Source organism: Pantherophis guttatus, chromosome 16 (assembly GCF_059756535.1).
Source record: "Pantherophis guttatus breed Tessera chromosome 16, ASM5975653v1, whole genome shotgun sequence".
Taxonomy (NCBI): domain Eukaryota; kingdom Metazoa; phylum Chordata; class Lepidosauria; order Squamata; family Colubridae; genus Pantherophis; species Pantherophis guttatus.
In genome coordinates this window covers 11,323,794-11,350,915 of record NC_142078.1, presented here as the reverse complement: position 1 = coordinate 11,350,915, position 27,122 = coordinate 11,323,794, and the positions used below count along the sequence as shown (strand labels likewise).

General features: G+C 43.6%; 1 protein-coding gene across 5 annotated transcripts in view; it reads left to right on the top strand.

Moving 5' to 3' along the window:
- KCNT1 (potassium sodium-activated channel subfamily T member 1) overlaps nt 1-27,122 on the top strand; it is a 114,079-nt gene that overhangs the window by 7,780 nt on the left and 79,177 nt on the right. For 3 of the 5 annotated variants that reach the window (XM_034425307.3, XM_087880051.1, XM_034425305.3), the window contains exon 2: nt 14,860-15,042. In XM_034425307.3, the coding sequence (XP_034281198.2) occupies nt 14,860-15,042 (183 nt within the window). Of the gene's footprint in view, nt 1-8,254; nt 8,725-14,859; nt 15,043-27,122 lie in introns of those variants that run through there. The other 2 variants (XM_034425308.3, XM_087880052.1) reach the window with 2 other exon arrangements.

Below are 27,122 nucleotides of genomic sequence, written 5' to 3'. Positions count from 1 at the left end.
GGCCCCGCCCCCATCTATTCTCTGCCTCCCTGATCAGAAGGAAATGGGGATTTTGCAGTAACCTTCCTCTGGATTGGGGTGGGAATGGAGATTTTACAGTATCCTTCCTGTGGAGTGGGGAGAAAATGGGGATTTTGCAGTAAACTTCCCCTGGAGTGTGGAGGGAATGGGGTTTTACAGTATCCTTCCCGTGGATTGGATGAGAATGGAGATTTTATAGTATCCTTCTCGTGGAGTGGGGAGGGAATGGGGATTTTGCAATATCCCTCCCCTGGATTGGGGTGGGAATGGAGATTTTACAGTATGCTTCCCGTAGAGTGGGGAAGGAATGGGGATTTTACAGTATCCTTCCCGTGGAGTGGGGAGGGAATGGGGATTTTACAGTATCCTTCCCGCAGAGTGGGGAGGAAATGGGGTTTTACAGTATCCTTCCCGTGGAGTGGGATGGGAATGGAGATTTTACAGTATCCTTCCCGTAGAGTGGGGAGGGAATGGAGATTTTGCGGTATCCTTCCCCCAGGGGTGGGATGGGAATGGAGATTTTGCAGTATCCTTTCCCTGCCATGCTCACCAAGCGACGCCCACCAAGCCACAGAACCAGTAGTAAAAAAATTTGAAACCCACCACTGCTGAGGACCCCTGGTTCAAAGTTGAGAACCAAGTCTTTTTATCGTAAAAGTCAGCACATTTGTCCTGCTTTTGAAAAGGGATCCAAGCTACCCCGGGAGAGACAATAGCTCTTTTGCAATATCGCAACAGGTGTTCAGAGTTTATAAAAAGTTCATGTTCCTTCTATCCAGAATGCATAATTGGGCGCACAGCCTTCTAATCCTGGGAATAACCTTTCTCGGTGGCCAAAATCTTTTGTCCTTAGAATGTGTCAAGAGGGTTTTTTTTTATCCCCCTCCCACATTCTTTGGTTGTGTTTTGACCTTCTGGGTCGGGTGGGATGGATATGATATTACAATGCTTCCAGTAGATTTGGCAAAATGGGCCATTTGCTAGTTTTGGCTGCATCTGCTTTGTTTTGGGGACTTTAAATTGCTTCTCTGTCCACCAGGTGGTTTGCTGTCACTACTCCATTGAGTTAGATACGCCTAGCTCAGGGGTCGGCAACCTTAAACACTCAAAGAGCCACAAAGGTCCTAACCGGAAGCCCCCCATCAATTCTGGAGCCAACCGGAAGTCCGGTTTCCCCACCATAGAAGCTCCTCCTAGGGTGGCGTCCCTTTTCCTCTACCTGTCCTAACCGAAAGCCCTATCACTTGTGGAGCCGACCGGAAGACCCACCCCTCACCATAGAGTCTCCTCCTGGTGCACCATGCTTTCTCCCCACAAACCGGAAGCGCCTCTCAAAATTGTGGCGCCGACTGGCGACAGGGAGCCGCAGCAGAGGGATGAAAGAGCCACATGTGGCTCCAGAGCTACGGGTTGCTGACCCCTGACCTAGCCTATAGAAGAGAAGGATTAAGGAGGACAAAATAGCTGTCTTCCAGTACTTGAGGGACTATCACAGACAAGAAGGGATTGTCCTATTCTCTAAAGCGTTAGAGGCAGGACAAGAAGCAACGGGTTGAATAGCAATAGCACTTTTTTAAAAAATTTGATTTATATGCCGCCCTTCTCCGGAGACTCAGGGCGACTTACAATGCGCTAAGTAAACTTTGATTTATACACCGCTTTGCAGCCCTCTCTAAGCAGTTTACAGAGTCAGCCTCTTGCCCCCAACGATCTGGGGTCTTCATTTTACCGACCTCGGAAGGATGGAAGGCTGAGTCAACCTTGAGCCGATCAGGATCGAACTGCTGGCAGTTGGCAGAATTAGCCTGCAATACTGCATTCTAACCACTGCGCCACCAGGCTTCTTCTAGCAGCTTGTTCTGGAGAGAAGCATCCTAGAACTAAGGAGAAATTTCCTGACAGTGAGAACAATTAATCAGTGGAATGGCATACCTCCAAATATTGTGAGTGCTCCATCCATGGAGATTTTCAAGAAGAGACTGGACAGCCATTTGACTGAAATGGTGTAGGGCAGTGTTGGTGAACCTAGTGCCCAAAAGGGAGAGCAATCGTGCGCATGCGGGAGCGCCTGAAACTGGAAGAGCAGCTCCCTGGCGTGGATATGCATGCTGGGAAGCTGAGCTTCCGGTTTCCAGCGTGCACATGCGCGCCTGTCACCTGGTCTTCTGGTTTCTGACATGCATGCATATGCGAAGACCAGCTGGCTGGCGCACACATACCAGAAGCTCAGCTTCCCAGGGCGCTCCCGTCTGCACAAAGACCAGCTGGTTGGAACTCGGAAGAATAATGGATGACAGCTAACGTGCCTGGAGAGAGGGCTCTGCGTGCCACTTCTGGCACGTATGTCAGGTTCACCATCACGAGTGTAGGGTCTCCTGCTTGAGAAGACTTCCCTTCCAGCTCTCGAATTCTAAGATCGACGACTTCCAGTCGTCCGGTGTCTTGGGCAGGGACTGTTTCTGTTCTTACACCCCTTAAATTGGATACACGACATTCAATATAATAGCGGTTGTATTGTGGTTACAGAGCGATGAAAGGGAGGGAAGTGATTAAATCCGCGGGGAACATTAGATGCATTTTGATTTTTATGAACATTCTGTCCAATCCAATCCAATTCATTTTCAGCCATTTTCTCCAATGGGCTCTGGCATTTTTTTCTCGGTGTGACTCAACCCATTTCTGAAAAGGCAAGCGCAGATTGTTGTGCAAACTTTACAATGGGGACTATTAAGGATTGGAAGTGGCACTTTGAGGGTGCCAAGAATGTTTCTTCTCACTTTAGAGAGCCGGTCTTTGGTGTCTAGCAACTCGTAACCGCTTTCCTGACCCCACACCCTGTGTTGTCTTCGGATTTCTTGGAGGAAATTCTGCCCCCATTAAAACAAATCTGGTGCTTCCTTGGCATCGTTGGTTGGTCAGCATTCCGTTGCTTTCGTTTTTCATCTAGGCTGCTCTGAAGTATTTGTGGATGTTTGAGGACATGGGATAAATGGAGATGGGATAAATCTAAGCCACTTTAGAGTTGACTCCACGTGATGTTTCCGGGGGAAGAACCCACTCTTAAAAATAAAATACATCTCTGGAATGAAATCCAGGCTGAAATGAATGCCTTGTGCCATTTCTGGGAGGGTGAGGAACCCATAGAATCTGGTCAATTGAATTACCTGCTCGTTGCAGAAAATCCAGGAATTTCTCCAGAGAAGGGAAGCCCCACCACATCTCTGAGAAGCTAACCTGATGCCTCCTAGATGCTTTCCCCAATTTCTCAAACTCTCCCAATTCCTTCTCTGCTCCCAATTCTCCTTCTCTAAGCCTTGCTAGTACAGTGGTCTAAGGCACCCTGTTATTAAGCTGGTTATTAAGACCAGCTGCCTGCAATTACTGCAGGTTTGAATCTCGCCAAGGCTCAAGGTTGACTCAGCCTTCCATCCTTTCTAAGGTAGGTAAATTGAGGACCAAGTTGTGGGGGCAATAAAATGACTTTGTATAAATATACAAAAGGATGAAGGCTATTGCTGAGCACATTGTAAGCCGCCCTGAGTCTCCGGAGAAGGGCGGCATATAAATCAAATTTAAAAAAAAATAATCATGAGCCTCGAGTTAAGCTTCAAAGAAATCCAGTTATTTATTAGGAGCTTCATGTTGGCAAGTTCCCAAGTGAAGCCAGCTCTGACTCTACGTAATTTACACTCCAATTATGACCCTTCCCCCCCCCTCCTCCCAGGGTGTGTCATCAATCACATTCGCCAACCGGAGCAATTTCGCGGGTTGTAGAGGTCACTCCCCTTCGACTGCTGTAGGTATCCCTCGGATACAGCCTTGAGGGAGATAAGTGTGGAATGTGCATCTGTTTTTCGCTGCTGTGCAGTTTCGCCAGTTTCCCATTCCCCCCTGGCCTATTGCAACTCGAGAGCAGGCCAGGGATGCTTTGCGAGTTGACATTCTCATTGTCCATTGGACAGGGCCAGTGTGGTTGAAATCTGAAACATTGGTTGGAACCCAGCCCATAGGTCACCGGTTGAATGGATGTCAATCTTTTGAAGCTCCTCTTGATATTCAACCCAAACCCAGCAGTTGATTTTCTTGGTGTGGGAGTTGATCCCAAAGATCTGAGAGCCATCAGAATGTCTCCAATCCTCCTCTCTAGGTCCTTGTTCCTGGTGTTGACTTGCTCTCAGGATAGAGATAGTTCTTCTAACGTTCATCTGAAACCTCGCCCTCTGTAGCTGAAAGCCACTTGAGATCCTGACATCGAGGTGGCATCCGAAGAGAAGCTTTCAGATCTCCTGGTTCAAAGCTCTTCTGCTTTTGACTGACCTACTTGTTCGGGTTTTGTCCACAGAGCCACTATTTTAATTTTTTCCCTCAGCAACATTTCTGCGTTGAGGTAAATTGTTCTTGACTGGTGTTCTGAGTGATACAGGCATTTTTTTTCTCTCCTAGCTCTACAATAACTGATATTTAAATAACCTCTTAATAATGGAATATTTGGCTTCTGGAAACCAGCAAAAGCCATCTCTCATGACCTTTTTATTTTCTGTTTTCGAAAAGAGGGACATTTTGCCCTCTCTCAATGATGCCTTCATCTCAATATAAGTAGTTCATTAGCTAATTGGGCCAGTGGAATTGAAACCTTCATCATTTTTTTTTTTCCTGAATGGATTTTTAAAATCAGGAAATTGCACTTCGGTCTTTGGCCTCCCCATCTGCTTCACGACAGCCTCCGCATTTATTAGTTATGGAATTATTTCCTTCCCTCCAAATGTTGCACAGGATTTATTTTTTTAAAAAAAAATATGATTTTTTTTTAAAAAATGGAAAGCTTAAATATCTATTATAAACATTTAGCACTCAGAATCCAGTCCCGTAAAACATCAAATACAGAACGTCAAAAAACATCCAATACAGAACTTAAAATACACACATTCGATTACTATGCCTCAGTTTCTCCTTAGAAATATCATGACGGCGAATGTAAGAGCAGGAACCTGGAGGCCTTTTAATCTGAATTAACTGAAGTACTTATGGGGAAAAAAAATCCATTTGATTACTAAATGGTTCATCAACACTCTGGAATTCACGAACAACATCTCTAGCTCTTTAAGCACAAAGGCTGCTGACATGTGTCTTCTGGACTTTCAGGTCTTGTTCCTAGCAAGTCACATTAGTTTGAAGGATGGGTTTTGTAGTTCCTTGCGTTGGAAAATTCCACCTCATTGTGCTAAACTGATAAATGAAGTATCTGTAACTCAGATGTTGAACTGAGCATGGTGATTTGCTTGCAGAGCTTTCATTACCCAGCTGGATTTGCAACTGGAAATAAACAGGCAGCAACCCCCCTACACTCACTAGCACTGATGACGTTACCCAGTTTGGTCATAAAACGTCTGCAAGAAAACTACCAAGCTCAGAGAGCACCAAGGACCCCATAGTTGTTGTTGTTGTTCTTCTTCTTCTTCTTCTTCTTCTTCTTCTTCTTCTTCTTCTTCTTCTTCTTCTTCTTCTTCTTCTTCTTCTTCTTCTTCTTCTTCTTCTTTTCCTCCTCCTCCTCCTCCTCCTCCTCCTCTTCCGCCTCCTCCTCCTCCTCCCTGCAAATTCCACTCGCTTCTAGTGCTGGTGATGTTATCCAATTGGGTAATGAAACGTCTTCAGGAAAACCACCAAGCTCAGACAAAACCAGACAAAGGTGAGACTAAGTGAGAAATTCAAGAGCAGCCAAATCTTCCCATGTTAAAGAGGGACAAATTCAAATCAGAAAGTCCCAGTTTTAATTGGGGTGCCTTCACTTTCCTTACTGGGCCTTGAATTAGCATAGTATGATAGTAAGAACCTACCACATCTGATAACTGCCTTTGTCCTTCAATGGAATCCTTTATGTCTTCCTCCACCCTTTCCAGAAATACAAGGATCATTTCATCCTCTAGAAAGCTCATCATTTTTTTCCCCAGCATCTCAAGGGAATTCTCTGAGTCTGGGAAAGTAAAAAAAAAAGTGTGGGGAGAAACCCTCAAAGATGGCAGATGAAGTCCAGATGGAGATTCCAATCTTATCCAGCGATTTGTTTTGATCCAGTAGTCAAAAATAGGATCAAACCATTGAGAAACAAAAACTACTACAAGTGTCTTTGGGAAAAGTCCAGAGAAGAGCCACTCTCGGATGATTCAAGGCCTGGAGAGTAAAACATCTTGAAGAACGGTTGTAGGATTTGGGAATGATTTTCAGCCTAGAGAAAAGAAGGACCAGGGAGGACACGATAGCAGTCTTCCAGTATTTGAGGGGGCTGCCACAAAGAGGAGGGGAGGTCAATTTAGATCCTAAAGCACCAGAAAGCACAAGGAACAATGGATGGAAACTAATCAAGGAGAGAAGCAATCTGGAATTAAGGAGAAACTTCCTAACAATGAGGACAATTAACCAGTGGAACAGCTTGCCACCAGAAGTTGTGGATGCTCCAACACTGGAGGTTTTTAAGAAGAGATTGGATAGTCAGTTGTCTGAAATGGTATAGGGTCTCCTGCTTGGACTAGAAGACCTCCAAGGTCCCTTCTGGCTCTCTTCTGATTGATGAACTATTACCGTGCCTTGACATACCACAGGGATGCAGTGGCTCAGTGGCTAAAACATTGAGCTTGTCGATCGAAAGGTCGGCAGTTCAGCGGTTCGAATCCCTAGTGCCGCGTAACGGGGGTGAGCTCCCGTGACTTGTCCCAGCTTCTGCCAACCTAGCAGTTCGAAAGCACGTAAAAAAAAAAATGCAAGTAGAAAAATAGGGACCAGTTTTGGTGGGAAGGGAACAGCGTTCCGTGCGCCTTTGGCATTGAGTCATGCCGGCCACATGACCACGGAGACGTCTTCGGACAGCGCTGGCTCTTCGGCTTTGAAACGGAGACGAGCACCGCCCCCTAGAGTCTGGAACGACTAGCACATATGTGCGAGGGGAACCTTTACCTTTAACATACCACAGTTAAAAAAAATGAGGGTTAGAGAAATCCTTTCTGCTTTCCAAGACTCTGTAACCACATCTCGTGTTCCTTGTATTCAACTTCCGTGAGGCTCTTTGTGAATTGAGCTTTCTTGGTCAGGGCGTTGCTGTTAAAAACTCAACTCGACAAAAATCAGCCTTTTACCCCAGGAAGTTTCTCCCCATCTTTAGCTGAAATCTACAGCAGCTTCTTCGTAACATCCACCCTTCGCATCTCCTCCTGCCCTTTGCAATGCCGGAAAAAACCCTGGTTTCATCTCCTATCCTTTGTGTATGTGCTGAAGCTCTATCCCTTCTTAAGCATCCTCCTCCCCTCCCAGCTAAACCGCATTAACTGCTAAAGCATATGTTAGAGAAATGGAGAGCAAGGTGGGGCTTATAAAAAAAATGAGAAATATTGGCTGCCTTCCACAGAATTTGAATATCTTTCTCTCTGTTTCTCTTTCTGCGTTTTTCTGTTTCTCTCTCTCTGCCTCTGTATCTTTCTCTCTCTCTCTGTTTTTCTCTCTGTGTGTGTTTCTCTCTCTCTCTTTCTCTCTCTATATATATATCTTTTTCTCTCTGTTTCTCTCTCCTCTCTCTCTCTCTCTGTGTCTCTATATCTTTCTCTGTCTCTGTTTTTTCTCTCTATATATATATATCTTTCTCTCTCTCTCTCGTGTTTCTCTCTCTCTCTCTCTCTCTCTCTCTCTCTCTATATATATATATATATATATATATATATATCTTTCTCTGTTTCTCTCTATGTGTGTCTCTATATCTTTCTCTCTCTCTGTTCTCTCTCTCTCTCTCTATATATATACATATATATACCTTTCTCTGTTTCTCTCTCTTTCTCTCTGTGTGTATATATCTTTCTCTGTCTCTGTTTTTCTCTCTGTGTCTCTATATCTTTCGCTCTCTGTGTTTCTCTCTCTATATATGTATATATCTTTCCCTCTCTGTGTGTCTCTATATCTTTTTCTCTCTCTCTCTCTGTTTTTTCTCTCTCTGTGTCTATATCTCTCTCTTTTATTCTCTCTCTCTATATATATATATCTTTCTCTCTCTGTTTCTCTCTCTCTGTGTGTGTCTGTATCTTTTTCTCTCTCTCTGTGTGTGTGTATCTTTTTCTCTGTGTGTGTGTGTGTGTGTGTCTCTCTCTCTTGCGCTCTCTCTCTCTGTTTCTCTCTCTCTCTCTCTCTTTCTCTCTCTCTCTCTCTCTCTCTTTCTCTCATTTTTTTGCATCACCACCACGTGGCAGCAAGAGGCAGACTGTGCCTTCAGCATCTTCCCTTTCTCTCTTTGCTAGCTGCTGGGTCCTTACCGCGGGGGTTTTGTGTGTGTGTCTCTCTCTCTCTGTGATGAAGGCCTGTTTGGTTTGCTATTTTTTGCACCCAGTCTGAGAAAACCAGGGGATCGACCAACGAAGTAGATCCTGGGTCGGTGGAGGAGAAAAACGAGGAGATTACCGTTATTTTTTTTTAATTTTTCCTTCATCCCCTGAAGAAAACACATTGCAAAGCCATGGCTTGGATGACGGATCCTTCATGCTTTTCAGAAGCTGGATGGGGTGGGGGGGCTTCCCGCCGCTGCTGGGCTTGATTTGAGAAGGGGGGATTGTGGGGAGAGAGAGAGAGAGAGAGAGACAACCGTCTTCATCCCAGCCTTGAGATGCTCGCCCCCAGGATGACGGTGAGATGTTATTCACGGAGGGAAGATCTCTCCCAAAAGCTGACGAGGTGAGTGTTGGCTGGAAACAGAGACAGACCGGCTGGCTTCAAAAATGGAAAACTGACATTTTGGGAGCCTGATCTGACTTTGGGGTGGGGGGAGTGGGGAAAAGGATGGGGGGGAGAAATGTGACAGTATTGGGTTGAAAAAAATCAGTTCTTTGGCGCCCGGTGGTGCTGTAAGTTGAACAGGTTTCGTGTTTAGGGAAGAGAAGCTCGGTCCAACTTCTAACCCTCTTTCCATCAGTCTCTCGTGGGGAGTTTTTTTGCCTCGGTGCCCCTCTTCCTGAATCCAAGGCAGAATCGCTCCGCTCCTTAAAAGAAGGTGTGTCTCTGTAGGAGTCAGGGCTTAATCAAGGAAGAGAACCAACCTAGAACTCCAGGAAAAATTTCCCAATCAATCAGTGGAATGACTTCCCCCCCAGAAGTTGTGGATGCTCCATCACTGGAGATTAGACAAGCCATTTGTCTGAAAGGATGTCGGCTTTCCTGCTCTGGAAGGGTGTTAAGACTAGAAGCCTTCCAATTCTGTTACCCTGTTTTTAAAAGCTGTGGAACAGGGAAGCTTTGCCTACCGGTGAAGGGACTGCAAAGATTTAGCAGAAAGCGCTTCCTTTGGGGAGGTTGACCTGTTACGTGTCCGTGCCAATCGCTGGTGGGGTTCGTTTCCTTTGTCCCCCAGATCGGAGATTAAGGCAGTGAGTCCTCGGTAACGCTCCTGCCATTTTGTAAAAGTGGGGGGGTGAGGTGCTTCAATCTGACTTAAATTCCCAGCGAAGAACTCTCGTTGCTCCTGAGTCAAAATAATACAGCATGGTTGACACCAACTCTCGGCATCTCTTAGGGTTGTCCTGGAGACGCCAAAAAAATTTTTTTTTTAACCTGGAACATTCTGCATACAAAGGAAGAACTCTGTGCTACACGGTTGCAATCAAAGTTTTGCTGTCGGCTGTGACTTTTTCTCATTAATCCAAACAACTCGAGGCACAATGAGACAGCAACACAGACGGATATATTCTGCCAGTCACGACTGAGCTGCTGTTCAAACCTTGGATTGACTTAATTCATCATCTATAGAGGAGTTGGGTTGATTTAATTCATCATCTTTAGAGGAGTTGGGTTGACTTAATTCATCATCTTTAGAGGAGTTGGGTTGACTTAATTCAACATCTTTAGAGGAGTTGGGTTGACTTAATTCAACATCTTTAGAGGAGTTGGGTTGACTTAATTCAACATCTTTAGAGGAGTTGGGTTGACTTAATTCAACATCTTTAGAGGAGTTGGGTTGACTTAATTCAACATCTTTAGAGGAGTTGGATTGACTTAATTCAACATCTTTAGAGGAGTTGGGTTGACTTAATTCAACATCTTCAAATGAATTGGGTTGACTTAATTCAACATCTTTAGATGAGTTGGGTTGACTTAACTCATCATCCTTTGTTTGGTGGAGGAAAGAAAACTATAGTTAAAAGGTCTGGGAGGGGTTGGTTTTGTTTGTCCCTGCCCTAGTGTTCTTAAAAGGGTTTCAACTATTCCAGGACTGCCTAGTTTTCCTGCAGCCCGCTCCAAAGATGTGATGGTCATTGTAGAGAAACCCTCTGTTGGATCCCAGAAGATCTGTGTTCAGCCTTCTTTGGACGCTAGACGGAGGAGAATTAGCAGACGCTCTGGCTTTTTGCTAACTTGGCACATCCTATCTTCAAACTCATGGTTTAGAATAAATCGCCCTTCGTATTAAAAAACAAACAAAATGGGCTGTGGATTTTGACGTGGGAAGCTATTCAAGAGCAGCTGGTAGAGCAGGATCAGAAGTTGAATTTGGGTGCTAGAATTTAAGAGAGGGAAGAATCTTTTTAAAAAGAGTTTGGATTTGTCTGAAATGGTGTAGGATCTCCTGTTTGAGCAGGGGGTTGGATTAGATGACCTCCAGAGTCCCTTCCAACTCTGTTCTTCTGATTGGGCAGACCAGCCCCTGACTGCTATAGCATTTTTAGATAAAACCTCTGCAAATATAAAAATCTTCCCTCTTTTTGGCACCCTCTAGATGTCCTGAGCTATACATCCTCAACATTTACTGCCTATGTGACATAACAGTGGCTATAATCCAACGCATTTGAGATAGGAAAAGTTGGGGAAAGATATTGACCGGAATCCACCGAATACTTTAAAACCTTCTTTCTAGAATTAAGCTTCTTTGAAAAAAAAATAACAATATTTTACCATCTTCCCTCTGTGAATGTTATTTTTCTCGGATTTGGGTGTTTTTTTTTTTTTCCAAATGCTTACTCCGAGTGGGATTTATTTGGTTTTGACCTTGCAATGAATGGGAGAACTATAAAAACAATGTAAGACAAAGAGAAATAGATGCTCTTTGAAAAAACGTATTGAATTAGGTCATGACTGAGGAAGTGGATTTTTAGACCAAAAAGAAATTCCCAATGGCCCATGGAATAGAATATTAAAATAATCTGCCGTTCTGGTATTTTATATCTGGATTTTATATACTGCTTTTGTGAATTTTATGTCTTTATTCTGTGACGTCGTACGAAATAAATAAATGGCATTGACTGAATGAAGGTACATTACCTAATCCACATTGCTTTGATGAAATTCTTCTCTTAGGGGTAGTGAAAAAGAAAAAGGAATGCCATAATTTTTGCTCAAGGTGGAGTCTAGAATCGTAGAACAGGATTCAGGAAGGGAAACGATGAGGAAATATTGACTTTAAAAGGGTGGAACAACCGTCTGCCTCTTCATTCTGCTCTCCCATCTTGGAAAAAGTCCTTTCGTTGACTTTTTAGCACTTGCTTTGAGCGCCTAAATCCAGAACGCACGCAATTGTACGACCGCAATTGAGCCCATCATTTCTGTGGTTAAACGAGACAGTTGTTAAGTGAACATTGCCCAATTTTGCAACCTTTCTTGCCACAGCATCATAAATGCCATCAGAAATGCGAGTCCGTTGCCAAGCATCCGAATTCTGATCACGTGACCAGGGGGGGAAATGCTGCAACGGTCGTAAGTGTGAAAAACGGTCATAAGCCACTTTTTTCTGTGCCGTCGTAATCGCGAACATATCAGCACTCCAGAAAAACCTCTGCTCCAATTAAAAACTCTGAAGCAAGTATTTTCTGAAAGTTCCATTTATTAGAATAGGTAAACTGGCACATCTGGGAAAACCTGAATCTGAGAATTCTGGGTTTCCCCTCAGTAAATCAAACCCCCCAAATCCATCTCCTGCACCCATCAACCCATTACATGGTCCAATTGTCATCCATCCTATCTCGAGACACCATTCCAACCACTCCTTCTCCAGATGCAGGACTGTCCTGACCTTGACCGAAAAGAAGAATGCTATTTTGTCTACATTCCCTTTACTAAATCCCCCCTCCTCCTACTTTCCCCACACACGAGAAGGTGGCAGCTTGGAAGCTTCCGATGCTAATATGGCTTCCAAAGCTGACAGAATGGTCACTAAAGGAACTGTTGTAAGTGGAGGACTACCTCTACTTGGCTGGAATCTCAGGGCCTCCCTTCTCTTTAAGAAAATGTAGGTTGCTAAGGTCAGTTCCTTGATCTTCTCCTCCTCACTTCTCCTACTGCTGAGAGTGCGGCAGACAATTCTGCATGGAACTCTCATGTAAGACTGCTCAGAATCAGAATCGAAGGGACCTTGGAGGTCTTCTAGTCCAACCCCTTGCTCAAGCAGGAGACCTTATACCATTTGAGACAAGTGGTTATCCAATCTCTTCTTCAAAACCTCCAGTGATGGAGCACCCACAATTTCTGGAGGCAAGCTGTTCCACCGGTTAATTGTCCTCCCTGTTAGAAAATTCCTCCTTAGTTCTAGGTTGCTTCTCTCCTTGATTAGTTTCCATGCATTGTTTCTTGTCCTTCCTTCTGGTGCTTTGGAAAAAAAGTTGATCCCCTCTTCTTTGGGGCAGCCCCCTCAAATTTTGGAAGACCTCTATCATGTCCCCCCCGAATCCTTCTTTTCTCTAGACTGGCCAAACCCAAATCCTGCAACCGTTCTTCATATACGTTCTTCTTTTAATTAGCAATTTTATGATGTTTGTGTGTCTATATTTTTCTTGACTGTACACCGCCTTGAGTCCTATGGGAGAAAGGCGGTATAGAAATATAATAAATAAATAAATAAATAAATAAATAAATAAATAAATAAATAAATAAATAAATATACATTTTTGTCTCCAGGCCTTGAATCAATCTTAATTGCTCTTCTTTGCAACTTTTTCCCAAAGTCTCAACGTCTTTTTTTGTAGTGCGGTGACCAAAATGGGACACATTACTCCAGGTTGTGGCCTTCCTAAGGCTTTATAAAGCGCTACTAACACTTCACCCAGTTTTGATTCTGTGCCTCTGTTTATCCAACCAAGGATTGTTTTGGCTTTTTTTGGCGGCTGCTGCTGCAGCTGTGCTAATGCTACCGGTATTGTATGAAACTGCTCGCGGGCAAGATAAATTGGCAAGTTTCCAGTGTTCTGAATTTGCATGGAAGCCACGACGAAACCTTCATTTGTATGTTTGTTTGGACTCGAATTTGCTGCGTGCTTTTTCTTCAGAAGGCTGCCGGTGCTTCCAACACTGAGATGTTGGGCATCCTACATACCATATTTTTCGGAGTGTAAGGCACACCGGACTATAAGACGCACCTACCTTTTTGGGTGAGGAAAACAAGAAAATGAAATCTGCCTCCCAGCAATTTTGCTTCGTTGCAGCAAACAGCAAACAGCCTGCTTTACTTTCATTTTCATTTTCAGCATAGCTTGATTAGCACAAGAAAAAAAAAAAATCTGCTCCCAGCAATTTTCCTCCTTGCAGCAAGCAGCAGAGGCCTGGGCAAAACAGTTGAGAGCAAAGCAGCTGAGAGTTGGGAGGCCGATCCAATCAATTTGTGCTAATTAGGCTGTGCTGAAGCTGAAAGGAGCTGTTTCTTCTTACTGCTTGCAGCAAGGAGGTAAATTGCCCCGCCAGTGGGTGGGCGGGGCTACATTCAGTGTATAAGATGCACCTAAATTTTCACCCCCTTTTAGAGGGGAAAAAGGTGCATCTTATACTCCAAAAAATATGGTAGGTACTTGAAAGTTTTTGTGGTGAAACACACCATTTGTGATCCTGGTTAGCTCCACAAAAGTGTTTTCGTGCATTGAAGATCAACTGAAGAAATGCTTAAAGGCACGACAAAGTTTATGAGGCTGTGAGGATTTGAGTGAGGGTTATTTATGTATTTAGTGTATGGCCTATTATACGTGGACTAACAATATACATTTCAATTAGATTAGTAGAATCCAATAAAATATAAATGTCAGAGAGATCTAGGTTCAAATATTAATGTCTGGGCCATCTAACCATGGAACCACAGTATAATTTATATATATAATATATATCTATATCTATATCTATCTATCTCTATCTATCTATCATCTATCTATCTATCTATCTATCTATCTATCTATCTATCTATCTATCTACACTTATTTCTCATCCCTTTTTCTTCTCCCTTTCACTTCCTTCACTTCCTTTTGCATTTTACATATCCGTAAGCTTAATAAGATGAGTATTATTTTTTTTTTAAAAGTCCACATCCTTCCCACGACGTTAGTTTCCTTTTAAAAAAAATTTGTACAGATTTGCAAAGCGATACTTCCCCCCCCCTCTGCTTTCCTCTGCCATCTGTCTCAGACATGGGTTTGAAGGTCATCATCACCGTTTCACCCTTTCCTTTCTTGTATACAGCCCACTCCCCAATATTCCCCCCTTTTTTTCCTGTGGGTGGGACTCCAGGGCTGTAAACAGTTGTTTGCTTGTGTGATTGTGTGTATTTCTGCTCAGAAGGGGAAAAGGAGGGATTTGAAGAACAGGGAGCATTTCCTGGTCTTGGGGTTGAAAACTACAAGGAAGATAAGGTCTATTCTGGTCCTTCCCATGGAGCTGGGACAACCAGCTTTCTACTACTCAAGAGGGACTCTAAGCCACACCTGGGAAGTACCATTTTTGTGAAAGAGGGAGTCTTAGTATTTACTGGAGGGAGTCTTAGTATTTACTGTTTGCATCCAACTGCAGGAGAAAAGGGCAACCTGTCTCCAGTCTCTCACTCTCTTCCCCTCCTCTTTTTCCTCCCAGATTCAAGGCATCCCCAGGAGGAGGCGGGAAAGCTGGAGGAAGCAGCACCAACAAGAGTGGGGTCATCCTGGACATCTCCTCCTTGACCATGAACGAGCTGGACTCCGAGGTCCTTCCCCTACCACCTCGCTATCGGTTTCGAGACTTGCTCTTGGGCGACCAGAGCTTCCAAAATGAGGACAGGTAAGACGACACAATGGGACGAAGAAGGAAGAGGTGTGTGTGTGTGGAGCTGCGAAGGAAGGGCGTGGAGCTCAGGTTGGGGGGGCTCAAGGTGATAGCTGAGGCAGCAGGATATGGGGAGCTGTCCATGGTGCTGATTCCTGCCTTTCTCCTTTGAGTGCAACTCCATGCCAATGGGAATTTATAGGCTGAGCTCTCCTTGGTGCTGATCCTTGGCGGACCAGGAAAATTCCATTGGTGACTCTAACTTCGCACTGTTGTTTATAGGTTGGTGTGAGGTCCAGATTCTGTTCTGGTGATCTGTTTGATTGTGCTGATCGTACTATCCAGATAGGGCCCTGTCTAACTTTGCTGTTGTAGACTTAAATTTGCGCAAGAATTAATCTTGTTCTTACCTATCTAGTGATTCTTTGCTGAAGGATGATTTTATTCGCGTCGCTCAAACACCTTTGGGGGAACATTCTGATGATTTGTTACTCTTGGGTTTTCGTGGGGGTGGCAGGAGGGGGAAGAGGTTGCAAATTGAAGCCAGTTCGAAATGCGGAATATAATATTGTTTATGGAGGTAATCGTACTGAAGTAAAATCTGGTTATTCTACAAACCTTTGGGAGGGGGGAGTAAACACAGCTGAGCTTAATGCGGCTCACTTCTGCCTACCTAGGAAAGGTTTATACAACCTACCATCCTGTGGTTTACTTAATTGTGTTTGCAGAAACAAAGTGCATTTGCGGTGGATTTGCCCAATTTGCTAAGTCGTTAACCTGGTTACGAACAACCACAGATGGTGTTATACAACGTATCAAGTGAAAATGGACCGCACCGTAGTTGTACTTTGTATGAGTCAGGCCACGAGATTAACAGAAGACCTTGCTTAAGGTTTAGTTAATGTTGATCTTAATTGCTTATTGTCTCCGTGTGTTTCAAATCAATCGGGTTAGTTTGTAGTTCTGTGTATCGGGTGAATCTGGGGAATAAAAAGAGTTAATATAGCAATCAGCATGGTAAATGTGAACCTAGTTTGTTGCTGTTAGTTGTGAAGTCATGTCCAACCCATCCCGACCCCATGGACCACATTCCTCCAGGCCTTCCTGTCCTCTACCATCCTCTGGGATCCATTTAAGCTCACACTGACTGCTTCAGTGACTCCATCCAGCCCCCTCATTCTCTGCCATCCCCTTCTTCTTTTGCCCTCCATCGTTCCCAGCATTAGGCTCTTCTCCAGGGAGTCCTTCCTTCTCATTAGGTATCCAAAGGATTTGAGTTTCCACTTCAGGATCTGGCCTTCTAAAGAGCAGTCAGGGTTGATCTCCTCTAGGACTGACCGGTTGGATCGCCTTGCAATCCAAGGGACTCGCAGGAGTCTTCTCCAGCACCATCGTTCAAAGGCCTCCATTCTTTGGCGCTCAGTCTTCCTTATGGTCCAACTTTCTCAGCCATCCATTGCAACTAGGAACCCCATAGCCTTGACTATACAACTTTTGTTGGCAGGGTGATGTCTCTGCTGTTTAGTTAGCTGTCTAGATTTGCCATAGATTTGCTCCTTTCCTCCCCAGGAGCAAGCATCTTTTAATTTCTTGGCTGCAGTCCCTATCTGTGGTGATCTTAGAGCCCAGGAAAATAAAATCTGTCACTGCCTCCATATCTTCCCCATCTATTTGCCAGGACTTGAGAGGACTGGATGCCATGATCTTAGTTTTCTTAATGTTGAGTTTCAGGCCAACTTTTGCACTCTCCTTCTTCACCCGCATCAAGAGATTCTTTAGTTCCTCTTCACTTTCTGCCATTAAAGTGGTTTCATCTGCATATCTGAGGTTGTTGATATTTCTCCCGGCAATCTTAATTCCAACTTTTGATTCATCTAGCCCCGTTGTGAAGCCTCAAATATAACTCTGGTGGCCATTCGTGTTGGGATAGTTACTTGTTTGCAGGAGGGTTCAAATGTTTTCGATAACAACTCCCACAACCCTTTGACAAGGGCTAAGCTGCTAAAGATGATGGGCACCAAAGTCTCAAATAGTCCAGAGCATAACAATATACTTTGAAGTTGTGTATTGCTTTTCCATGTTTTGCAACAAGGACTCTCGCTGGTGAAAACATTGAAATGCAGAGCTTTTTCCAAATATCCCTTTTAGTAGAAGGACCAGGGGTGACATGATAGCACCATTCCGATATCTATCTTTGGGCTGCCCCAAAGAAGAGGGGGTCAACCTATTCTCCAAAGCCCCTGAAGGCAGGATAAGAAGCAACAGATGGAAGCTTAGCAAGGGGAGATCCAAACTAGAACTTAAGGAGAACTAATTTCCTGACAGTAAGAACAATCAACCAGGATATTGATATCAATCATAATAGCGGTAATTCCAGTATTTGAGGGGCTGCCCCAAAGAAGAGGGGTGTCAGGGCATTTATTAATCCCATGTTTGGCTCTGTGACTAATTACCCTGGTTTAGAGGAGATGAATCGAGGCTTATTCCAAGTTGCACTATTCTGAAAAGAAACGCGAGAAAGGTTTCTAATAAAACTCATTTATTTGTTATAAAGAAAATAAAACACCTCACTAACTAAGAAAAGTTAATTGTTACATTTTTGAAAGTAATTCGGGCCGGCTATCTTTCAGCCGGACCTTGCTGGAAAGAGAACAAAGGAAAAAGTGTGAGAGCAAGTGAAGGAATGTGGGTGGATACGGAAACACGTAGCTTACTGATAAGAAGTTGGCAAAGCTACGGAGAGTCTGACAGTCCAGAAATGATGAGTTCAGCTGGCAAATAAAATAACGCAGTGACAAGGGGGTCAACTTATTTTCCAAAGCATGAGAGGGCACGACAGGAAATAATGGATGGAACTAAGGAGAAACATCCTAACAGTGAGGACAATTAACCCGTGGAACAGCTTGCCTCCAGAAGTTGTGGGTGGTCCATCCCTGGAGGTTTTTAAGAAGACATAGGACAACGATTTGTCTGAAATGGTACAGGGTTTCCTGCTTGAGCAGGGGGTTGGACTAGAAGACCTCCGAGGTCCCTTCCAACTCTGTTATTCTTTTACAGTTTCATGCTTTAATGAAACTCTTCTCTTGCCTTCCATCAGAACGGATATTGCCTTGAATTTTGCAAAACGCCCACCTACCCAGGCGTACGTCCTCTGCCCCTTGAGGAAAAGCTGTGTCAAATACCCAATTCTCTACCTGATTTTTCGGCGGGGAGATTAAAAGAAGGCGTTATTATGGCCTCTTGGATGCTTCTTGAACGCCCGGCGTCGAGAAATTTTTCTCATAGGGGATTTGGAAAAATGGCCTGCAGCTCTCATTTTTTTTCCTGATCGCTTAAGGGCCATGTGGTACTCGTTTTAAGGCAGGCACGCTTAGCTGTGTGCAAACAGAAAGGATTAATTTCTTCACCTTGAAGACTGTGTCAGCACAGCCTTTCTCCAGCAAACCTCCGGTGGGCCTTGTCGGTTTCCAGGGAAGGAAAAAGCTCACAGATTTGATTTGAAAAAACAGCCTTGCCGAGTTGGAGATATGCATTTCTGGTGACCTGAAACCGCTTTTCTCTTTCTCGTTTCCACCTCCACTTTCCAATTTTCTATGATTTATGAAAGCGTCTTTGGAATTACGACCAAAACTGGGGCACTAACTGTTGCTTAGCTGCAAATGAGCCCTGGTGGAGTGGGGACAGCTTGAGTTAAAGCAAACAGTAACAATGCAGCTGGTGAAATTCCTCTTCTGGTTGACTTGCAACCCTCCGTCACTCCTCTTTCTTCTAACAGAATGCTGAGTGGAATGACAGAGTTGGAAGGGGTCTTAGAGGTCTTCTAGTCCAACCCCCTGCTTAAGCAGGAGACCCTCTACCATTCCAGACAAATGGCTGTCCAATCTCTTCTTAAAAGCCTCCAGTGATGGAGCACCCTCAACTTCTGGTGGCAAGCTGCTCCACTGATCGTTTGTTCTCACTGTCAGGAAATTTCTCCTTAGTTCTAGGTTGGTTCTCTCCTTGATTATTTCCCATCCGTTGTGTCTTGTCCCACTTTCAGGTGCTTTGGAGAATAGCTTGACTCCCTCTTCTTTGTGGCAGCCCCTGAGATATTGGAAGACTGCTATCAAGTCACCCCTAGTCTTTCTTTTCACTAGACTAGACATACCCAATTCTGGCAACCCTTCTTCATAGGTTTTAGCCTCCAGCCCCCTAATCATCTTTATAGCTTTCTCTGCACTCTTTTTACAGCCTCAACATATATTTTTTGTATTCTGGTGACCAAAACTGGATGGAGTATTCCAGGTGTGGCCTTCTAGTTTCCTGCACTGTATCCATGGCCATTTTCTGCTTGATATGTTTTGTGTTTTTTAAAGGAATGTGCAGAAAAAACAATTACTTCTCCTCCTCCTCTCCCCTCCTCCTCCTTTTCTTCCTCCTCCCCCCTCCTCCTCCACACACCACACTCCCTTCTAGCATTGTTGACATTCCCTAGTTAGGTCATGAAATGTCTGCAAGAAAATAACCAAACTCAGAGAGCACCAAGGATCCTGCAGTCCTCCTCCTCTTTCCCCTTCCTCTACTTCCTCCTCTTCCTCCCTTCCTTCTCTTCCCCTTTCTCCTCCTTCTCTCTCCCTCCCTCTTCCTCCTTCCTTCACTTCTTCCTCTTCCTCCTCCTTCTCCTTCCCTCCCTCCTTCTTCCACTTCTTCCTCCTCCTCTACCTCCCTCCCTTCTCTTCCCCTCCCTCCCCTCCCTCCTCCTCCCTCTCTCCCCCTCTTCCCTCTTCCCTCTTTCTCCACTTGTTCCTCTTCTTCCTCCCTCCCTCCCTTCTCTTCCCCTTCCTCCCCTTCCATCATCTCCTCTACCTCCTCCTCCTCTTCCTCCCTTCTCTTCCCCCTTCCTCTTCCTCCTCCTCCTCCTCCTCCACCTCTGGATGGGCTCAATCAACAGCAGTGCCAGCTTCCCCTTCCCTTTTCTTCCTCTTAAATGCTCTCCCAGGGTCTGAATTGGTTTCTGGCTTTTATTTTTATTTCTAAGTGGCGCTATGCTGAGGCTCCCTCGCAATCCAGAGCGATCTTCTCTTTAAAAAGGGAACACAGCAGTGATTAGTTCAGAGCGCAATAATTAGAACCATTTGTATCCGCGGCTGTGCCAGGCTGACAGCTGGGGAGGGGCAGGTGGGAGGAAACTTGATGGCTCTTCAAACGGAAAACATTCAGGAGAGACCTAGGTGCTCCTTTTTTTTAAAAAAAAAATTCTATTTACAACAGGAAGGAGGAAGAGGAGGAGGGGAAAACAAAGTCAAAGGATGCTAGCATTTTTTCCAAATGGTACATTTGATTGAGGAAGGTCATCTTAGCTGCTGAAGGAGTCAGCCTAACTTAAAATAAGAGGAACGATGACTTAGTGGTCCAATGGATACTGACAAATGGCAGTCAGGTCTCTTCTTGAAAGCCTCCAGGGATGAAGCTCCCACAAGTCCCAAAGGCAACTTCTGTTCCATGGGTTGATTGCTCTCACTGTCAGAAAATTTCTCCTTATTTCCAGGCCGAATCTCTCCTTGGTCAGTTTCCATCTATTATTCCTTGCCTGGCCTTTGGCTGCCTTGAAAAACAGCTTGACCCCCTCCTCTCTGTGGCAGCCCCTCAAATATTGGAACACTCCACAGGTCCTTTTCTTTACTAGACTAGCCATGCCCAGTTCCTGCAACTGTTCATTGTATGTTTTAGCCTCCAGTCCCCTAATCATCCTGGTTGCTCTCCTCTGCACTCTTTCTAGAGTCTCAGCATCTTTTTTATAGTGTGGTGACCAAAACTGGATGCCGTATTCTAGGTGTGTCCACGGAGTCCACGTAAACAAGCCACACAAACAAGCGAAGCCCCATCCGTGGGATGCGGGCAGCACGCAAAACTACGCTCGCTCCAGTCAGTGGAAAAACTCATTTGATATGTGGATTAGGTCCGGGTAACTTATTTTGGGGGTTTGAGGAAGTTTGCTAATTTGATTAACTTGGACATCCTGCATTTTTACAATTAAAGAAATCTTACTCACATCTTATGCATAACTTCGACCATTTACAAAAGAAATTCTCAGACCCCGGTATGTTTGGTTAATATTTTAAGGGAAGATGGAAACAACCCAATGAATAAAATATATTTGAATATCAAACTCGTCACGAGCCCCAAGGTCATTTTGTATCGGCAGCGGTGGGAAATTTAATCACTCCTTCTGATTGCATTGATTTCCAGAGCATCTAATTAAAACACAGATTTTTAAATATTATTATTTTCCTTTGGATTCTTTTACCTCGGGGGAAAACTGTTTGTGGGGGGGGGAAATAGCACCATCTGTGTCTAGAACATTTGATTGTCCTTTTATTTTTGAAGCAAAGGTTCTATAAGGATGCATAACTAAGAGAAAATTTTTTCTCCTTTTTCCGTCAAATTTTAATTAACCTTGCTCCAATTTTAACTATGCAGATGTGGGGGAAGGATTTTGAAGATTTATTTCTTACAGTTTTAACCCTTCTGTTCCTTCCAGGTATACAAGGAAGGCTCATACTGGGATCTAATGTAGATCCCTAAGAATTTTTGGGGTGGGGGTGGGGGATTTATATCTTTCACAAAATCTGGATTGCACATTCTAAAATCCATCTTTCTAAATTAAGCTGCTTTAATTAGGCTGTGTGTTTGTACAGAGAAAGACGAGCACTTTTTGGTTCCTGGAAATAAATACTTGCACTCACCCTATGTTCAGAGGCATTCTGTTCCATCTTCCAAAGTGTTCGGCTCCTAAACTGCCATATGGCTTGCTTTTCTTTTTTTTTTTAAATCAAGTTTTTTTTAAAATTTTGTTCAGTTTATACATATCATTATGTGAATGGTGTGGTATCTGAGTATCATCTGGCTTGCTTTTTTGATTTTTGGCAAGTGCCCAAACAATTTTCTTGGCAAGGATTCAGAAGTGGTTTTGCCATTGCCTGCTTCCTAGGGCTGAGAGAGAGTGGCTGGCACCAGGTCGGTCAGCTGGCTTTTGTGTGTGTAGGATTTGAACTCGTGGTCTTCCAGTTTTCTAGCCTGCTGCCTCGACCTCTACACCCGACATGACCTTTGAGAGAAAAAGAACAAAAAAACGTGCAGACCGAAAAACGAATCCTGCATTTTGTTTTCATTGTGTTACACCAGGGTGGGAATTAATCCTTTGCAATTATGAATGTTTTTTTTTCCCCTAATTGCCTCCCTTATTTAAACAAGGAAATAAGTGTATAAGATCAGAGGGAGGTGAATTGCAGTCTGGGCTTCGAGCTCAATTTGAATGGTAGTTTCCATGGTTTTTCCCTGTGTCATTTGAGCAATTTCCCTGTGTCATTTGAGCAAAGAAAAAAATGGGCTATATTTACATGTGAAGCTACGAATCTGACCTTTTCGAGTTTTATCCGCCTCGGATCCAAGCTCTACCTGATCCCTTTTTCCATTCAAGCTGCAAAAAAGAGCCCATTTTATGGCTTAAGAATTTGTCAGCTTTTCAAACCTTGTTTTTTTTGCAAGCAAACATAAAAAGGAAGAAACAAATCTGCCAGATTATTTTATTCAACGTATGGTGTAACATACACGGACTGGCAATATAGATTAACATTTTCACTTAAGTTAAGCCAAAGCACAATAAAGCACAATAAAAATATAAACGCACTAGAAAAACAAATAAACAAACCTTGCTAGAAATGGCAACGTTTTTTCTCACTCCATTCTTAGGGAGAGAAAAAAAAAATACGCCTAAATTTCAGAAGAATTTAGGATGTTCGGGGAAGGAAAAAAAAACGTGCAGTGAATAATAATAATGACCAACTGTCTGAAAACAGTTGTCTGAAAACTGTCTGCATGTTTTGCATGCCAAATTTGTTCAGGTATAATAGAGAAATGTTTAGATTGAACAAGAAAGACATAGATGAAGATAGGGAAAAAGATGAGGAGTTAGGCATTTCTTGCTTATATACGTTTGAACAATATAGTGAGGATTACTTAAATTTGATAAATGCGATAGAGATTACTAATACTCTTATTGTAAATTGTATTAATATGAATGATACCCAGAACCAACTCTGTTCACACACAATATGGATGTATGTATGTGTGTGTATGTGTATATATATATATATATATATATATATATATATATATATATATATATATATATATATATATATATGTCTTTTTCTTTTTCGTAGGCTTTTCTGTGCATATTCTTTCTAGCCAGGTTTACGTAGGTAAAACCTGACTAGAAAGAATATGCATATGTATGTATGTATGTATGTATGTATGTATGTATGTATGTATATAAATACAGAGCCTTGGTAGTACAGTGGTCTAAAGCACCCTGTTATTAAGACCAGCTGCCTGCAATTACTGTAGGTTCGAATTTCGCCAAGGCTCAGGGTTGATTCAGCCTTCCATCCTTTCTAAGGTAGGTAAATTGAGGACCCAGTTTGTGGGGGCAATAAGCTGACTTTGTATGAATATACAAAATAATGAAGGCTATTGCTTAGCGCATTGTAAGCCGCCCTGAGTCTCCGGAGAAGGGTGGCATATAAATCAAATTTAAAAAAAATAAAAATAAAAATAAAAATAAATATATATATATATATTTTTAAAAAAAGTTTTGATTTTTGCATGCAAGTTAAGTGTGTCGCCTTAGGATGGCTGACACGGAGCGTGACAAGGAAAAACGAGCAGAGGAAATTGGAAGGGAATGGCTGCAGGTTGCCCATCACGGCTCTACAATGTCGCTAATGCAAACTTAATAAGCCCTCATTGCTGTGACGGATAAATATAATATTCTATTAATGTCTTTGAAATTAGGTGAGGGATTCCTGGCTTCCTTTCTTAAAAGAAACGGTGAGTCACCTGCTAATCTTCCCACCGATGGCAACACTCATCCTTTTCTCCATGTCTTCCCCAGAATAGAATAGAATAGAATAGAATAGAATAGAATAGAATAGAATAGAATAGAATAGAATAGAATAGAATAGAATAGAATAGAATTCTTTACTGGCCAAGTGTGATTGGACACACAAGGAATTTGTCTTGGTGCCTATGCTCTCAGTGTACATAAAAGAAAAGATACGTTCTTCAAGAATCATAAGGTACAACACTTAATGATAGTCATAGGGAACAAATAAGCAATCAAATCATATTAGGAAACAGTCAATATAACTCTTAAGGATACAAGCAACAAGGTTACAGTCATGCAGTCATAAGTGGGAGGAGACGGGTGATAGGAATGATGAGAAGATTAATAGTAATGCAGACTTAGAGAATAGTTTGACAGTGTTGAGGGAATTATTTGTTTAGCAGAGTGATGGCGTTCGGGAAAACACTGTTCTTGTGCCTAGCAAGCTGGGCTCCAGTGTTGATAACCAGTGGTAGGATTCAAATAATTTAACAACTGGTTTTCTGCCCTAATGACCGGCTGAGTGGGCGTGGCCATGGTGGGCATGGCCAGGAGTGTGTGACAGGCAGCACTTGGCCTTCTGCACCCCTGTGGGAGCAAAAATGGGCCAAGGGTGGGGGGATGTGCTGCCCCCCCACCCTATTTTGGGCCTAGTAGGCCTCCCTGCACTTACCTGGGAGCCAAAATGGGGCATGTGCAGACTCCTGGAAGGGGAGGGGGGAGGGGCCAGCCAGAAATGTGAACTATCGGTTTTCCCGAACCGGCTGAATCCCACCACTGTTACAACTTAAAAGTTGTAAGCAAAGAAACAGATTTGAGAGCAGAAACATGTTGAGCCAGGACGTGTTTTCAGATTTCAGATTAACAGAGTTGGAAGGGACCTTGTAGGTCATCTAGTCCAACCCCACCGCCCTACACCATTTCTAACAGATGGCAGTCCAGTCTCTTCTTGAAAGCCTCCAGGGATGAAGCGCCCACAACTTCCGAAGGCAACTTCTGTTCCATTGGGTTGATTGTTCTCTCCGTCAGAAAATTTTTCCTTATTTCTAGGTTGAATCTCTCCTTGGCCACTTTCTATCCATTATTCCTTGTCTGGCCTTCAGGAAAACCCCCTTCCTCTCTGTGTGTTTCTACAGGTGTTTTTTTTATTTTTTTGTTTATTTCTTTCATTGAGCTTTAATTGCTTTTCTCCTCCCAAATGTTGCTTTACCTGTTGGGTAACTGGGCAACTGAATGGAGCTAGCGCAGTGTTTTTTTTAATGGCCGGATGCCCTTCCTGTCACCAATGCGGAGTTTTGTTTGGCAGATATCTTCTCATTGTGTCCAGAGAGAGAAATATCTGCCTCTACCTAGGATTGAATTCACAGCCTCCTGATTGTGAGGCAAGAGCTCCACCTCTAGGCCACTGCACCACTCTACCGCGGGAATGCAGTGACGGTCATAAATACGGAGCAGTCGTAACTCCATTTTTTTCCATGCCATTGTAACTCTGAATGTTTGCTCAATGAACAGGATAACCTGCAACTTCAATGAAAATGGCCGTGTCTTTTTAAAAACAAATGCTAAAAGTAATAAACCATCCAGCTGATCGCACCTCTTCCCCTCCATATATGTGTAGGAGGAGACATGATTCCCATCAGTCCGGCTTAGGTGGGAAGAGCGACTTTGAGAAGGCATGAAACCCAACCGCTTACGAATGGCAGGCGCGATCGCTCATTAAACGGCACTTAATTTTCCTCGGGGCGAAGCGTTGAGGCTCTTTGTGAAGCCACAGGATCCGTTTATTGCGGAGAGCAATGCAAAAGGGGCATTTAGCGAAAAGGGAAATGGTACTTGATTTGAGGCAGCAGGAATCTTAAGGGGAGTCCAGAAAAAAAACAAACAACGCTGTGGATACAGCTCAGTCCTTCTGGTTGCATCAAACACAAACCGATTTGGTCGCTTAGAGCAGAATGAGAGTGTCTCGTTTTAGAGTTGACAACACAACACTGTAAAAAGCAAAGTTTCTTCTTCCTGTTCTTCGTCTTCTTCTTCTTCTCCTCCTCCTCCTCCTCCTCCTCCTCCTCCTTCCTCTGTCTCCATCTCCTCCTCCTCCTCTTCTTTTTCCTTCTCCTTCTCTTCATCCTCCTACTCTTTTCTTTTTCTTTTCTTTTTCCTTCTTCTCATCCTTGTCCTCGTCCTCGTCTTCCTACTCTTTCTTCTTCTTCTTCTTCTTCTTCTTCTTCTTCTTCTTCTTCTTCTTCTTCTTCTTCTTCTTCTTCTTCTTCTTCTTCTTCTTCTCCTCCTCCTCCTCCTCCTCCTCCTCCTCCTCCTCCTTCTCCTCCTCCTCCTTTACCTCCTCCTTCTCCTCCTCCTCCTCCTCCCTCTTCTCCTCCTCCTCCTTCCCCCTCAAATATTAGATGATAGATTAACTTTCCATGAGCAATATGAAAGGACATTGTGATGGTTTGATTGTAAAGAAAAAAAAATCAGGGATCAAATTGCAAAAGGTCTATTTGCAGGGAAAATAAATGGGCTGGGGCGAAGGGGAAATGGAGAACGTTGTGATCAGATGATAACAATTTGCAAAAAATAGACACAAGACACTTAAATAAAGTATGAATTAGAATATAGACAGACGGGAAGGAAGAATTGGTTTTCAAGCATGGAGAATTAGGCAAGTTTGAATTTGTTTTAGCTATGTTTCCTTTTGTGTTTATTATAGTTTCTTAGTTCACTAAGTTTCGTAGCTTGTTCTTTATTCTTTAGTTTCTTAGTTCATGACTTGTTATTTCTCTTCAATAGTCGGCACAACACATTACTTACCCTGAAAGACAACAGAATGATGGGTCTGGATCAGTGGTGAAATTATTTTTTTTTACTACCGGTTCTGTGAGTGTGGCTGGCTTGGTGGGCGTGGCAGGGGAAGGATACTGCAAAATCTCCATTCCCTTCCCATTTCAGGGGGAAGGACATGTTGTGGCCCCGCCCTCTGAGCCTGTCCCATTGGAGGAAGAAAGCTCCGAGAATGAGGAAGAGGAGTCAGCCAGGCCTCCCTCTCCAGGCCCCTCCCCTCTGGCACTGTCTCAGGTGCCGGCCGAGGGAGAGGAGATTAGCAGGGAGACAGGTGGCTCGGATGAGAGCGGAGGAGAAACATCATTCCTGGACGCACGCCTCCGAAGGCGTGATA